The sequence below is a fragment of the Salvelinus alpinus genome, chromosome 26, assembly GCF_045679555.1.
Source record: "Salvelinus alpinus chromosome 26, SLU_Salpinus.1, whole genome shotgun sequence".
In the NCBI taxonomy this organism is placed as follows: domain Eukaryota; kingdom Metazoa; phylum Chordata; class Actinopteri; order Salmoniformes; family Salmonidae; genus Salvelinus; species Salvelinus alpinus.
The window spans coordinates 29,553,075-29,568,243 of record NC_092111.1 but is presented as its reverse complement, the minus strand read 5'-3'; the positions used below and the strand labels follow the sequence as shown (position 1 = coordinate 29,568,243).

The following is a 15,169-nucleotide window of genomic DNA, read 5'->3' as shown; positions in this document are numbered from 1 at the left end:
GATAGATGTGTCATTCGGATGCATAAGGTTTTCAAAACACACAAACAGAGATGCTCTACTTGTCTCACACACAGCCACAGATCCAGCAGAATCACTCAACACAGATGCACATACACACAGATCCTGCAGGATCACTCAACACAGCCACAGATCCTGCAGAATGACTCAACACAGATGCACATACACACAGATCCTGCAGGATCACTCAACACAGCCACAGATCCTGCAGAATGACTCAACACAGATGCACGTACACACAGATCCAGCAGAATCTCTCAACACAGCTACACATACACACAGATCCTGCAGAATCACTCAACACAGATCCTGCAGAATCACTCAACACAGATCCTGCAGAATCACTCAACACAGATGCACGTACACACAGATCCTGCAGAATCACTCAACACAGGTACACACACACATACAGATCCTGCAGAATCACTCAACACAGGTACACACACACATACAGATCCTGCAGAATCACTCAACACAGGTACACACACACATACAGATCCTGCAGAATCACTCAACACAGATGCACGTACACACAGATCCTGCAGAATCACTCAACACAGGTACACACACACATACAGATCCTGCAGAATCACTCAACACAGGTACACACACACATACAGATCCTGCAGAATCACTCAACACAGGTACACACACACATACAGATCCTGCAGAATCACTCAACACAGGTACACACACAGACACGAGTGCTGACTGAGGTGGGCTTTTTCAAACCTGAGCTGTACAGCCGGGAAAGCCAACCCTCCCTAGACGACCTATATACTGCACTGTCTCATTCACATACATACACACACCCTCATGACCTAAACATCGACACGCATGCACTCGCACAGAAACATTAAATAACCTAGATGATATCTCACTTACACACTTACTGCCACATTCACAGAAACAACTTTTCTTTCTCTCTCTCTCTTTCTGACAGAATGAGGCTTCTCTGTGTGTTGAGGGAGTGAAACCTCATCTGCGCTGGACGGTCCAAGGCTGTGGGGAATAGAGGGGTGATTGGAGAGAATGGCTGATGAAACCAGACTGCGTCCGTCTTTGTGTTCAGGCAAACTGACAGACAACTCTGTCCGGGGTCCTGAATGGACCTCTTTGTGAAAGTCTGGAATTGGATCAACTCCAGAAGACTATAGCTCACTGAAAAGAGGTTCTCTGTTTACAAGCATGTCTGCCTTTTCTCTCTTTTTCACGCCTTCTCCCTCTCTTCTTTTTCACTCCCCCCTCTCATCAGCTCTCTTTACTGAATATCTGTTTCCTCTCATAACTAACATTGACTAGCTCTACATTACGAAGAGACTTTCGTATAAGACAACTACACTAATTTGTGTGTAATTTACAAAAGCATGCAATTACATAGGATCTGTGCAAAGCTGTGATTATAAATGAGTGTGAAAAATCCAATTCTATTGCATGACACTACATAGACTGACTGACAGTGTAACTCGGCGAGTGTTCACGGACATTGTGTGTGTCTCCACTGATCCAGGGCTGTATCTTGGCTCTCAGAGAGAACTGGGCTTACAAAAATGCATCCAGAGAGAGAGAGAGAGGGAGAGATATTCCTCCCATCGGTCTGTCAGACTGAGAGAGAAATTCATATGAAGGGCCAGACAGGAAATGACCTCGCTGGGGCAGGGGGGTTCCCAGATGGGCTGCATTTCTGACACACACACACACACAGCTGCATTTCACATACACACAGTTACTCACTCATAACAGAGCGCCCCTGATCCTAGTTCTGTGGAGAGTCATGACACACTGTGATCTCTAACAATGCATGAGAACGGGTATAATGCTCTTCTCTAACTCTGGGTTCTCCCTCACTGTAAGGCAATCCTAGGAATTTACCGCTACAATAGTCAGAAAAAATGTATTGTCCTGGAAAAATTGCATCACTTGCTTTTCTATAATCTGCAGTTAAAAATATAATAAAGATCCTAAAAAAAATGCTTCTCTGTGACATCACAGGATAGGATTAAAAGGAAATCACTGATTTTCAAAATCTGCAATGAGTATCTAAGCGTGAATTTCAGTGTTTGAAAATCACTGTTTTTCAAATGTTTTAACTTTAGATGATGGCATTGGGTACAACCTTTTAACTACAGATTTTTTTTCTACAAAGTGTAGAAATGCGCCATTTTCACACGTTTACACTGGTAATGTGCTGGGGATGATGAAAATGAGGTTGAAAGTGGAGTGCTGGAGTTGCCCTGACTGTAAGTCGCTCTGGATAAGAGTGTCTGCTAAATGACTACAATGTGAACATGTAAATGCATGTGGTGCATGTGCACAACTGGCTGGGTGTGTGTGTGTGACCACTATTTTAGGACAAATCTGCAACCTTGTCTCCAGAGTCAGTGCTCCTGTAGGATTTACTGCAATGTTCTTTCACTCTGGTCTTCTACAAGATGTTGTGGTTACATTGCAAGTGCACTACCTCGTGTGCCATCAATATCCAGACCTCTTGATTCAAGCTTTGGGGCACTAAAGACTGCGTGTACACGGGCAGCCCAATTCTGATCTTTTGCCAAAGTTATTAGCAAAAGATCTGATCTGATTGGTCAAAAGACCAATTTAGTGGCCCAAGATCAGAATAGGGCTGCCTGTGTAAACACAGCTTATAGGGGAAGCGACTCTTGTAGGGCTCTTACACACAGTAGGGAGCATTACACAGTCAGCCTGGTCTCATAGACTAGACGTAACATAGTAAATGTAAATCTGGGACTCTCAAATTAGTATGATATGTTACGTTTGGTATGGTTACATAATACTGAAAGTAGGGTAGTTGGGTTGGTGTATAACACATGTCTAGCAACCCAAAGGTTGCATGTTCAACTCATCACGCATCACGGACAACTTTAACATTTTAGCTGATTAGCACCTTTACAACTACTTGCTACTTAGAATGTTAGCTAACACTAACCTTAACCCTAACCTTAACCCTTTAATATAACTCCTAACCTTAACCCTTTAATATAACTCCTAACCTTAACCCTTTAATATAACTCCTAACCTTAACCCTTTAATATAACTCCTAACCTTAACCCCTAGCCTAGCGAATGTTAGCGTTAGCCACCTAGCCATCTAGCTAACGTTGGCCACAACAACTTGGAATTCGTAACATATAACTTTAGCAAATTCGAAACGTATTGTACGAATTTCAATTTGTAACATATCATACAAATTGTAAATCATAACATCATACAAAATGGATGATGGACATCCACAAATTAATACATAGGAAATGTAACATATACTATTTGGAGTGAAGCATTTACTATGTTACGTCGACCCCTGAGCCCAGGTTGACAGTATACAGACTAGACTAGCCTACAGTCTAACCTACAGTCCACTACATGGCTCACTGCACTGAACCCTGACTACATAGATCATACTTTGTACCCAGCCTTTCAAGTAGAGATCCTAATCAAAGATTTGGCACCCTGCCTCTGTAGTCTTAACACAGGCACCATGACCTGAATTCCTCTTGCATTAATGTGAACCATGTGTGTTTGAGCCCCAACCCTCCCTAAGGTACCACTGACCAGCTATCTTGAATACATTGGTGTTCATTGATGATGGCATGGAGGTAAATGACTGTCTGCAAGCAATTTTAATTCTAGCAGTAACACACCGAATTAAGTGTTTTTCTTCAGTGCAACATTTGAGATCCTGTGGAATGAGAACGTTTTATTTTACTGTCTTCCTCTGGTGCTAGGCCTCTGCTGTCTGGAGAGATCCATTGTGCACTTTGAAACGTGTGTGAGGAGGGAGTCCAAGACTGAGTCACTCAGTCCAGGGTTCCCCGGGGGACCCTCGTGGGAAGGAAGGCTTCCCGTCTGCTTTCTCCATACCGAGTATCGAATCTCACCTCGCGAGCCACAGGGGGTGCGGGGGCACGCGGAAAACTCGGTCAAAGGGTTCAGCCACGTATCTCTCTCTCTCTATGCCTCGAATACAACAAGATACAGTATATGCGTCCTATCTTCCACGCATTTGATTAGATTTAGAGGACGTGTGTGTGTGTGTTCATGCACGCGCAGCTCTGAATCCTGTGCGCCAGGCGCTGTACACGAATGGTGGTGGCGGGGACGAGAGATGCGGGGGAGAGGCTGAGCGCGCGTGTGTGTGTGTGTGTTCTGCGCGTGAACCCTGCGTTTTGCGGAGGTCTGTAATTTGCTCCAGATGACCACTTGGGGCCGGGATATGGATCATTCTGGGGAGGTGAGCGTTTCCTCACACGGCATGACAGCGCAGCGCACAAATAAATGTATTCTATGAAAAGCAGTTTTTAGCCATGGATCCAGACACCTTTTCACACTAAACTAAGTGTAGGACAACTTTCCTCCACAATGACGGAGCAACAAGTGAATAATGGACATATGTATCGGACACCAAAGTGAGAGTGGAGAGTCGGGGTAACTGCACTTGAACACAAAGGGGGAATGCCGCATCAGAAGCTTGTGCCAACTGCCGTTTTGGAATGGATACCGGTAATTTCGTGGGTGTCATCTGTTTTCTCCTTTTCTCTTGTGACGGGTTCCTCTCGCCTTCACCCGTCAGCGGCTTCTGTCCTGAGCGCTGCGACTGCCAGCAAGCGCAGCACATCCTCTGTACAAACCGGGGGCTGCGCGCGGTGCCCAAGGTGCACTCCTCGCGGGTCCCAGAGGACGTGCTTGTCTTCAGCCTCGGGGGAAACTTCATCGGTAACATCTCCGCCTTCGACTTCACACGGTATGGAAATCTTATAAGGTTGAACTTACAGTATAATCAAATACAGACCATTCACCCAAAAGCATTTGAAAAGCTCTCCAAATTGGAGGAGCTGTATTTGGGCAACAATCTGATATCAACAATACCCCCAGAAACTTTACAGTCACTGGCAAAACTGACAACTTTGTATGGCAATAACAATGACATGAAGAAGATCACTCCAGAGCTGTTTGGTAACTTGCAGAGCGTTGTGAAGCTGAGGTTGGATGGGAACGCCATAGAACTGTTACAGGACTCGGTATTCAAGAGCTTGACTAATCTACATTATCTCCATCTAGAATCGAACCAGCTGAGTCACAGCCACAGAAACGCCTTTTCCAAGCTCACCAAACTGCGCTTTCTCAACCTGGCGCAGAACAAACTGACAGCCGTGCGTAATGTGTTTACGTTCTCCCAGCTCAGGTCACTGAATACGTTGCTGCTCTCTGAAAATGAAATACAACACGTCGGAAACCACGTCTTTCAGAATCTGAAAAAGCTTTCTAAACTATCCCTCAGCAATAACAACATCTACCATTTGGAAAGCGAGTCGTTGAAAGGACTGTCGAGCTTGACAGAATTTCTGATTGACGGGAACGTGCTGGAGAATCTTCCCGCAGGACTTCTCGACCCGCTGGAGAGAGTCGAGGAGCTGGACTTTAGTTGCAACCAAATTTCCACGGTGGACCCCTCGGCTTTTGAACAACTGAAGCATCTGAGTGTTTTAAAACTCAAAGACAACAGGCTCACGAGCCTCTCCGGTAACATATTCGCCCTCAACAGCGGCCTTTACGATTTGGATCTCCATGGCAACAACTGGACGTGTGACTGCCGCCTGGGCGACCTGAAGCAGTGGATGAAGTCGGCGCACTCTCAGGGGAAGCTGTTGACCGTTTTCCTGCAGTGTCATCACCCAGCGACACTGAGGGGGAAGTATCTAGATTATATCAACAGCTCCCAGCTGCAGCCCCCAGGGAATTGGAGCCACTTGTGTGAGACCCAGACTGGGCCTGAGGAGAGCAGAGGAGGGGGTGTCCTGGAGAAGGAGATGGAGAGAGGGCAGGGAGAGGTAAGGAAGGAGATAGAGGGGGAGAGGAGAGGAATAGAGGCAGAGGAAAGGAAGGATGGAGAAGAGCATAGGGAAATTGGGAGTAGAGAGGGAGTGGAGATGAAGGCAATAAAGAAGGTGAGCAGGAGTAGAGAGGGAGAGGATAGGAAGGAGGGAGAGGAGGAGGTGGGTATCCAAGGGGACCAGCGAGGGCAAGAGGAGCGGGACAAATCCCTGTCGTCGAACAGGAAGAGGAGGAAGAAAATATCTGCCAGCCCTAGGTCGCGACCTTCTGCTGAGGCTTCTGGGAAGCGTGAGAAAGGGAGGTGGGATTCCGTTCCGGGCCGCAGCGTTCCTCAAACACAAGCCCCTCTCCTGAACAACCCCACGCCTCCAACCACAACCTGGCCTCAGACAGTTGACCACCAAAATAGCCATGGTAACCATCTCAGTGGGCCAATCACAGAGCTCCTCACCTCCTCTCCTCCCACCCCTCAAAAAGAGGAGTGGTTTGACCTGTTCAGAGGCGGTCAGGAGGACGTTATACCTGCAGTGACCGACCCCTGTGTGTTCAACCGCCACTTCATCACCAACGTGACCGTCGACCAGGTCGCCTCCAGCACAGCCACGGTCCACTGGACCACACGCGACCACAGCCGCTTTACACCGGGAGCCGGACCGGGACTAGAAGAGGTCCACTACCGAGTGCTGTTTGACCGCTTTGGGTCATCTGACCGTTTTCCTCGGTACGTGTACGCCCGTGGCGGGGCGCGGTCGGTGATGTTACGAGAACTAAGCCCAGACTTCACCTACATGGCTTGTGTTGAGGGTGTGGTGGGAGGGTCTGTGTGTGAGGTGGCACCCAGGGACCACTGTGCCGGATTGGTCACTCTCCCAGAAGAGGCTCATCACCAAGAGACACTGACCTCTGACCTCCAGCTGGTCACCGTGGCAACACTGGCCGGCAACGCCGTCCTTCTTCTGGTGATTGGAGGAGCCTGGCTGGGGCGAAGTTTGAGGCGGAAGCTGAAAAGGAGGAAGTCAGCAGTGCATGTGCGTCACATGTACTCCACGCGACGACCATTCCGCAGCTCCATGACAACAACGGCGGCGGTGTCAACAGACTTCACAAGCTTCCAGAGCAGCCGGCCGCCACGGCTCGGAACCCTGGAGGAAGGGGGCGACCTTATAGAGTTCCCCTGCGACCGTTTCCTTGACATCAGCCCCACCCGTAGAGACAACAGTGACATGCAGAGGTTCTCAGATTAATAAACACCAGAGACCTGGAACTTGAAAACATGTTTGCGCTGTGACCCACTTAAGCGCTAGAATATATATTTTTTATTGTGAGCATTAGATAATCCATATTTAGAACCTGAGAACACCAATATGCCATCACCAGGAAGGAACATCCTCAGGAGAGATGCTGCAGAGACCGAGACAGAAGTGGACTGGTATTTAACCTGCACTCTGGAGCACTTCATGACCATAGCAGGACCACGGCCAGGGTTGAGTTATGACCATATAACCACAAGGTTATATTCATGACTACAGAACCACAGTAAGGTTGTGTTCAGGCAATATGACCACAGTTATAGTTCTGTTCATGACCAAAGCTGTCTTTATGGGTGACCAAATAGCTGAGCTCATCAGGGCTGATTCAGACACTACAGGAAGTCAATCCCACAAACTTCCTCTAAGCCTCATACATTTCCTGTTCCATTGCCTTGTGTGTGTGTGTGTGTGTGTGTGTGTGTGAGAGAGAGAATTACCTGATTTCATCTGGTGCTAATATTAGACTAATAGACATTAAATTGTGTATAAAATGTCATTTGTAATGTGCTTGAAAATGCAAGAAAAGATGGCTGCTGGTTGGCAGAAATAATTATTTGGATATATGTTTTTATACTTTTATACTCAACTATGTATTGTGCTATGAGCACAAGTAAGTAACCATGCATTTCCTGACTGTGTGACTGTTGGACATAATGGTCCGTTTGTCTGTATGAAAAGAAAAACCGATGCCTTTGCAAATAATGGTGTAAGTCCTTTGTTCATATGGCTCCGATACGTATAAAGAAACCAATTTTACAGTTCTGGTATTTTTACAGAAAGGCAGTAAGTTTAACATTTGTAGTAATACTGCATATTCATTCATTAGAAAACATGTTTGTGTGTGTAATGTATGCCTGCGTTTGTGCAAGTGTGTGTGTGTGTGTGTGTTTCATCATGTACTTAAAGCGTGTGTGTGTGTGCGTGTGTTTCAAGACAGAAAGTCTGGCAATAGTTAGGTGTTTTTTTTGGGTAGACCGGATACAGTACCTCCAACACTCAGGCCTGATCAGCTCTACACTCCAAGCCTGTCAACAGTGTGTTACCATAACAACAGCAGACACAGACAGACACATATAGACCAGGAAACACAGTCTGAGATATGAAACAGAAACAGCATAATCCACTTCAATATCCTAGTCATATTTGGTTAAGACTGATATGTTGCTTCTTAAGTTTTTGTTAAACTTTAGTGGATTGGGCCTGCCCCCTACTGATAGTGAATAAAAGTCATCACTATTTACTTTGGCTAGTTCTTGGCCCTCTCACATCCATTTTCTTTCACTTAACCTGCTAAAGTTTACCGACAGGTAAATAAATCTGTGATCGCTGACCTTTGACTCATTCAATCAGGGTGGCTCAAACTGTCTTCAGTTCCAGAAGATATCGCTAGGGGGCAGACTAGACCATTCGTCTGACAGGCCCATTAGATCAAATTACATTTTCTCCTCAGATCTCCTGATGGAGGCAACCGAACTTGAGTAAAAATCACAATAAGATACCAGAGAATAAGTGCTTTTATTTTCGTATTAGGTTTGTAGCGATTGTCAATATCTGTACAAAAAAAAACATGAAACAAAACACAAATCACAATACAGACACAGAAGGAAACATAGATACAGGATATAGGCCAACGTACTGTGTGAGCCTAGTTTACATGATAAATACACTGTTGGAAACTAGTAAGTGCTTTACAGAGGTTAAACAAAGGGCCAGGAGTTATCTTGGTCAAGAGACATGGTCAAGGAAAACTCTAGGCCCAACTTAATGTATGTACAAACATTGTAATACTTTCAAAGGGAAAATAGGCTTTGCATTACATTGTTACAAAACAAGGGCATCCTATTCATAGGACTTGATATAAATTTGTATAAAATGTACATTTGTATTAGTTTTCGTTCACGTTCTGCATTTCAGAGAGGCCTATGTTACACATACAACCATACACAAACACATACGCAATGTAGTAACATTATTTAGTCATGGTTAGAGCCAGGAGTTTAACCTGACCCAGTGACCTGACTAGGTAAAACTCTGGTCCATAGTAACAGGCTATTTTTAAGCCCCAGAGATGTTCCTGGAGAAACTCCTGGTCCTAGTCATGGTGTAAGTTACAAGACCCAACTCCGACACATTCAACAACAACAAAAAACTGCCACTAAGAAAAAGGTGATATGATAACAAATATGTTTGCAGACACACCACCATGAAGCAGTCCTGGAATAGATAGCACAGTACTTGGATGTCTGATTTCCCACTAACTGAGACACATTGGTCGACTGATTCCCCCAGACACAATACGATCCAGTTCACAGGTGACTATGATCACACAGTTAGAGAGACAGAGACTAGGGTTGCAAAAACACTGGTAACTTTCCCAAAATGCACAGGTTTTCCAGAAATCACGGTTGGGAAAGTTACCGGAATTTTGCAAACCTACCGGAGATGTAAGGCTTATAGAGACCAGTCCAGTTCTGCTATACATGTGTCCATAGAGGCTAGGAGACCAGGAGAGGGAGCCATTTAAGACTAATGAGATGCACCCACCTAGGGTTTAATCCCTGATTCCAGGTAGAAGTTGCCTCTAACCACAGATCAAGGATCAGCTCACCCTTCCCCATCCTAACCATAACCATTAGGGGGGAAACACATAACTGACTTTAGCTCAGTGTTTAGGAGGAACTACATCCTGTACTTAATTGGAGGGGGGTTGATTCTGAACCACAGAGATGTACTAGAGAGTTTGTCTCCTGGGACATTATTGGAAGCTCTCTATCCAACTCTATGTTCCGAACCACATGCGCACCCACACGCGCTTTAGTTTTTAATTGCTGTGTGCTCCATCGCCCCCTCCAGCTGAGGAGGTGGAGATGCTGTTGGATTGGATGGCCTGCTGCTGCGACCCGGGACACAGGGGGGAGGGACTTCCTGTCGAACTCCCTGGACCTGGGGCACAGAGACAGCTGTCAATCAAATTGACCTGGCTTGTTTGACAGCTCCCTCTCTCTCTCTGTTTAAGATCTGGGTCCAGAGGAAAGTCTACAATAAAAACACTATATATAAAAATAACAAAATGTCACTAGAAATAAAGCAGTCATATGTTATACAATTAATGACAACTCATGTACAGTTCATATAAGGAAAATAGCTATTTTATTTTGACATTTGCATTACTGTGGAGCAAATAGAGCAAAAATTGAAATATACCAATAAAGTACATCTGTCTGTAACACCCAAGAATGTGCTCACTGGTGACATCAAGAACAGGCATCATAGATGTTTCAATTCAGTCATCAAGGTGCAAAGGGGTTTTCAATCTCACTTTTCAACCTCATACACCAACCATTGCGAGACTGTAGCGCTGTGTTTCTGATACCTGTATTTTTGACTCTGGATGTTTCTTGAATTGGGGAGACCCTCTGACAGGGGAGCTACACTGGGGCGTCAAGAAAACTTTAGGCTTTAAGCTGCTATACTGGACATGTAACATTTTGCCAGTGTGCGAGGCACTTCATCAAGTGTTCTTGGGAGTGAATCATACCTTGAATTTATGAAAGTTTTACGCAGAGCAGCACAAGTCTCTCACAGGGCCATCCCACTGGGCACAATTCAACGTCTATTCTACGCTGGTTCAACCAGTGGAGGCTGCTGAGTGGAGGACAGCTCATAATAATGGCTGAAACAGAGCGAATGGAATGGCATCAAACACATGGAAACCATGTCTTTTATGTATTTGATACCATTCCACTGATTCTGCTCCAGCCATTACCACAAGCCCATCCTCCCCAATTAAGGTGCCACCAACCTCCTGTAGGTTCAACATAATTTCATTGAAATGATGTGGAAACAACGTTGATTCAACCAGTGAGTTGCTGCTAAGACCCAGGTTTCATTAAAAACAATAGGAGTGTCTCACTCTGCAAAAGTGTCCTGTGTAGCAGGCCCATCACACTCACATGGGACCATGTAGATGGTACACATGGTACAGTATGTATCCTTGTGGGTTTTGGGATAGGAGTAGGAGTCTGTGTTTGGGATAGGAGTAGGATTCTGTGTTTTGGGATAGGAGTCTGTGTTTTGGGTTAGGAGTAGGAGTCTGTTTTGGGATAGGAGTAGGAATCTGTGTTTTGGGATAGGAGTAGGAGTCTGTGTTTGGGATAGGAGTAGGAGTCTGTTATTTGGGATAGGAGTAGGAGTCTGTGTTTTGGGATAGGAGTCTGTGTTTTGGGATAGGAGTAGGAGTCTGTGTTTGGAATAGGAGTAGGAGTCTGTGTTTTGGGATAGGAGTAGGAGTCTGTGTTTTGGGATAGGAGTAGGAGTCTGTGTTTTGGGATAGGGGTAGGAGTCTGTGTTTGGGATAGGAGTAGGAGTCTGTGTTTGGGATAGGAGTAGGAGTCTGTGTTTTGGGATAGGAGTAGGAGTCTGTGTTTTGGGATAGGAGTATTGTAGAGGGTAGGGGTATACCTCTGGGTGTTTTGGGATTGGAGTATTGTAGAGGGTAGGGGTATACCTCTGGGTGTTTTGGGATAGGAGTATTGTAGAGGGTAGAGGTATACCTCTGTGTTTTGGGATAGGAGTATTGTAGAGGGTAGGGGTATACCTCTGGGTGTTTTGAGGATGGGCGGGGTCGGGGTGTTACTCACTGAGGTACCCCTGTGATTCTCTCTGGCGGGCGGAGACAGGACAGTCTTTATGGGTCAGCAGGATCTGCTTCAGCTGGCCAACCTCTGACCTCAGAGTGGTCACCTCATTCTGGAATGGCATGTGGGACAGAAACGTTAGTGACAATGTGTGTGTGTATGTGTGTGTAAACTCATGTCGCCACGATACCAGAGGAAAAAAGTCCTAATGTTAGAAAGAAACAACCTTATGTCACCCTGAATCACGTTTAGCACACAATATTTAACATTAAATTGGTTTTTAAAGGACCAAAGAGTTTAGTCTGCTTTGAGTTTTACTTTTGTCCAGGGAAAATCAGTTATGGTAGTATCGCTGTACTGGTATGGTGACAACCCGCGTATAAACCTACCTGCAGCTGCATGTTGTTGTGCGTCAGCTCCTCTGCCTTCTTCTCCAGAGCAGACACCCAGACCTTCCTCTTCTGTCTGCATCGCGTGGCCGCAGCTCGGTTGCGTTCCAGGAACTTCTGCCTGCGCTCGTCTGGGTCCTGGTCCACAGACCTCCTGCGACGTCCTCCAGTCGCCTGGCCTGCATGCAGGGAATGTGTCTGCTGGGATGAATGCATCTGCTGTGCTGCTGGAGACAACTGCACAACAGACAAACACGGGTCATTAAACACTATTTACTAAGAACCTGTCAAACTATGGATCCTCTGTGATAAGGACTGTCTTCCAAATAGCACCCGAATTCCAATTAACTTTTGAGTGCACTACATAGGAAACGGGTTCATTTGGGATTCAAAAGGTCTATGCAATAGTGCCATAATGCTGATGCAACAATGGTGATGACAGGCAATTTTACAGATGTCAGATTACAGCAATTGGCAACCACCCTCACGCTAAACTAACAAAGCTTGATATAGAGTGGTTGTCATGTCAACACCTAGGTAATACTGTACCTGAGCAGCTATGGAGTGGAGGGGCAGGTGAGGCGAGGTCTGGTGGGTGTGGCTGGTCTGCAGGTGCGAGGGAGGTGATTGGTGAACCGGATGATGCGGCACGTTCCCTGATTGGTGGCCCAGGCTGTGGGCGTTTCCCAGGTGATGTGGAGGGGCGTGGCAGTGCTGCTGGTAGGAGATGGGCGGAGCCTGCTGCAGTTGCTGATGATGCTGCTGCTGCTGCTGCAGTTGAGTGTGCCGTTGGCGCGGTGACATCTCCATCATGTTACCCATGGTGGGACCCATGTTGCCGTTGGCGACAGCTCCCGGGTGTTGGTGTTGGTGTTGGTGGTGGTGACCCACGGTTTTAGCTCTCTAAGGAATAAAAACATAACAAAACATAATACCATGAAATTACAATTAAAACTGATCTCTACAGGCACTTTCTTACCAACTCCCAAGTGATTTTATTTTTGTCCAAAATCCAGACTTGGTCCAAAAAACAGACTTGGTGTTTAAAGGCATTAAAGCATTTCCAACAAACATCACCACTGAACTGAGCAAAGGAATACAACTGAAGGTCGTCATTGCTTTTCTTATTCTTTCTCTTCTTTTACAGCTGTAAAAACAGTTAAGAGGTCAAGAAGTACCAATCATCAATGACACTTCATATCTTAAGTTAACAGTGTATCACTTTATATCTTAAGTTAAGTGTATCACTTGTGTGTATCACCTTATAGGGGCGGCAGTTAGCCTAACGGTTAAAGAGGTGAGCCAGAAACCGGAGTTAGAATCCCAGGTCCAACGACAGACCTGGGATTCGAACGGAAAGTGAGCTAGCAAGCAGGGATACCAGCAAGCAGTTGCTGGTATCAAATCTCAGGGCTAGAGGCTTCACTACAGACCCTGGTTCGATTCCAGGCTGTATCACAACCGGCCGTGATTGGGAGTCCCATAGGGCAGCGCACAATTGGCCCAGCATCGTCCGGGTTTGGCCCGGGTAGGCCGTCATTGTACATAAGAATTTGTTCTTAACTGATTTGCCTAGGTAAATAAAGGTTAAATAAAAATAAATAAAATTCACCTGCGGGATTGTCTGAGAACAGCCACCCAGACAGCTGATGAAACTGTGGGTTTGTACAACCGAAGAATTTCTGCACAAACTGTCAGAAACCATCTCAGGGAAGCTCATCTGTGTGCTAGACATCCTCACCAGGGTCTTGACCTGACAGCAGTTCGGTGTCGTAACTGAATTCAGTGGGCAAATGCTCACCTTCGATGGCCACTGGCACGCTGGAGAAGTGTGCTCTTCATGGATGAATCCCGGTTTCAACTGTATTGGGCAGATGGCAGTCAGCGTGTATGGCGCCATATGGGCAAGTAGTTTGCTGATGTCAACGTTGTGAACAGATTGCCCATGGTGCCTATGGGTTTATGGTATGCGCAGACATAAGCTACGGACAATGAACTCAATTGCATTTTATCGATGGCAATTTGAATGCACAAAGATACCGTGACGAGATCCTGAGGCCCATTGTTGTGCCATTCATCCACCGCCATCACCTCATGTTTCAGCATGAATAGACATGTACGACAGCGTGTTCCAGTTCCTACCCAATATCAAGCAACTTTGCACAGCCATTGAAGAAGAGTGGGACAACTTTCCACGGGTCACAATCAACAGGCTGATCAACTCTATGCGAAGGAGATGTGTCGAGCTGCATGTCGAGCTGCATGAGGTGGTGGTCACACCAGATACTGACTGGTTTTCTGATCCACGCCCTACTTTTTTTTAAAGGTATCTGTGACCAAAAGATGCATATCTGTTTTCCCAGCTATGTGAAATCCAATTTATTTCAACTGACTGATTTCCTTATAGGAACTGTAATGCAGTAAAATCGTTGAAATTGTTGCATGTTGTATATATCCATTGTTTAGCTGGAATGGAAAGTTCGTATCATGTATTTGTGATTGATATGTGGTTGTCTCACCTAGCTATCTTAAGATGAATGCACTTACTGCAAGTCACTCTGGATAATATTTTTTTGAATAAAAAAAAAGATATATTGTCACAAATGTATAATTTGTACAGTTCTTTATAAAAAAGGTAGTTATTTGTTATATTTGACTGTGTAAAACATAATAGTAATACTTTTTCCCCTGAGAGTGAGGTGGATATTTGGCATTTTGCAAAAAAACATGATCATTGGTCTCTCTGAAATGAAACCATCAAGTGATAGATTTGAAACAAATACATGTCTGTCATCGAACAACCCCATGATGCCATGATTAGATAAAAACACACAATTCCATTAAACAATAAAAGCAAATTGACAAACATTTCTGAAAATGAATATATAGCGATTTGTAATGAAACTCTTCACTTCTGTAATAGAATATAAATAATACATAGGCAAGCTATTTTACATTTTATTGTT

The 15,169-nt window shown here is 45.3% G+C and overlaps 2 protein-coding genes across 4 annotated transcripts in view; one reads left to right on the top strand and one right to left on the bottom strand.

Annotated features, from left to right (window-relative positions):
• The first annotated feature begins 3,901 nt into the window (after positions 1–3,901).
• LOC139555115 (TLR4 interactor with leucine rich repeats-like) lies at positions 3,902–7,933 on the top strand. The gene has a single exon (XM_071368605.1). It carries the CDS (start codon positions 4,526–4,528, stop codon positions 7,109–7,111), a length of 2,586 nt encoding a protein of 861 aa, XP_071224706.1. The 5' UTR covers positions 3,902–4,525; the 3' UTR covers positions 7,112–7,933.
• A 740-nt stretch (positions 7,934–8,673) lies between these two features.
• LOC139555116 (cyclic AMP-responsive element-binding protein 5-like) overlaps positions 8,674–15,169 on the bottom strand; it is a 40,359-nt gene continuing 33,863 nt past the window's right edge. For 2 of the 3 annotated variants that reach the window (XM_071368607.1, XM_071368608.1), the window contains 4 exons: positions 12,753–13,106; positions 12,204–12,440; positions 11,818–11,926; positions 8,674–10,120 (listed from right to left, as the gene is read on the bottom strand). In XM_071368607.1, the coding sequence (XP_071224708.1) occupies positions 9,999–10,120; positions 11,818–11,926; positions 12,204–12,440; positions 12,753–13,106 (822 nt within the window). In that variant the 3' untranslated portion in view covers positions 8,674–9,998. Of the gene's footprint in view, positions 10,121–11,774; positions 11,927–12,203; positions 12,441–12,752; positions 13,107–15,169 lie in introns of all 3 variants that reach the window. The other variant, XM_071368609.1, reaches the window with a different exon arrangement.

Excerpts from the sequence above, each read along its gene's own strand:
- LOC139555115 (XM_071368605.1), top strand. The coding sequence starts at position 4,526 with ATGGATACCGGTAATTTCGTGGGTGTCATCTGTTTTCTCCTTTTCTCT.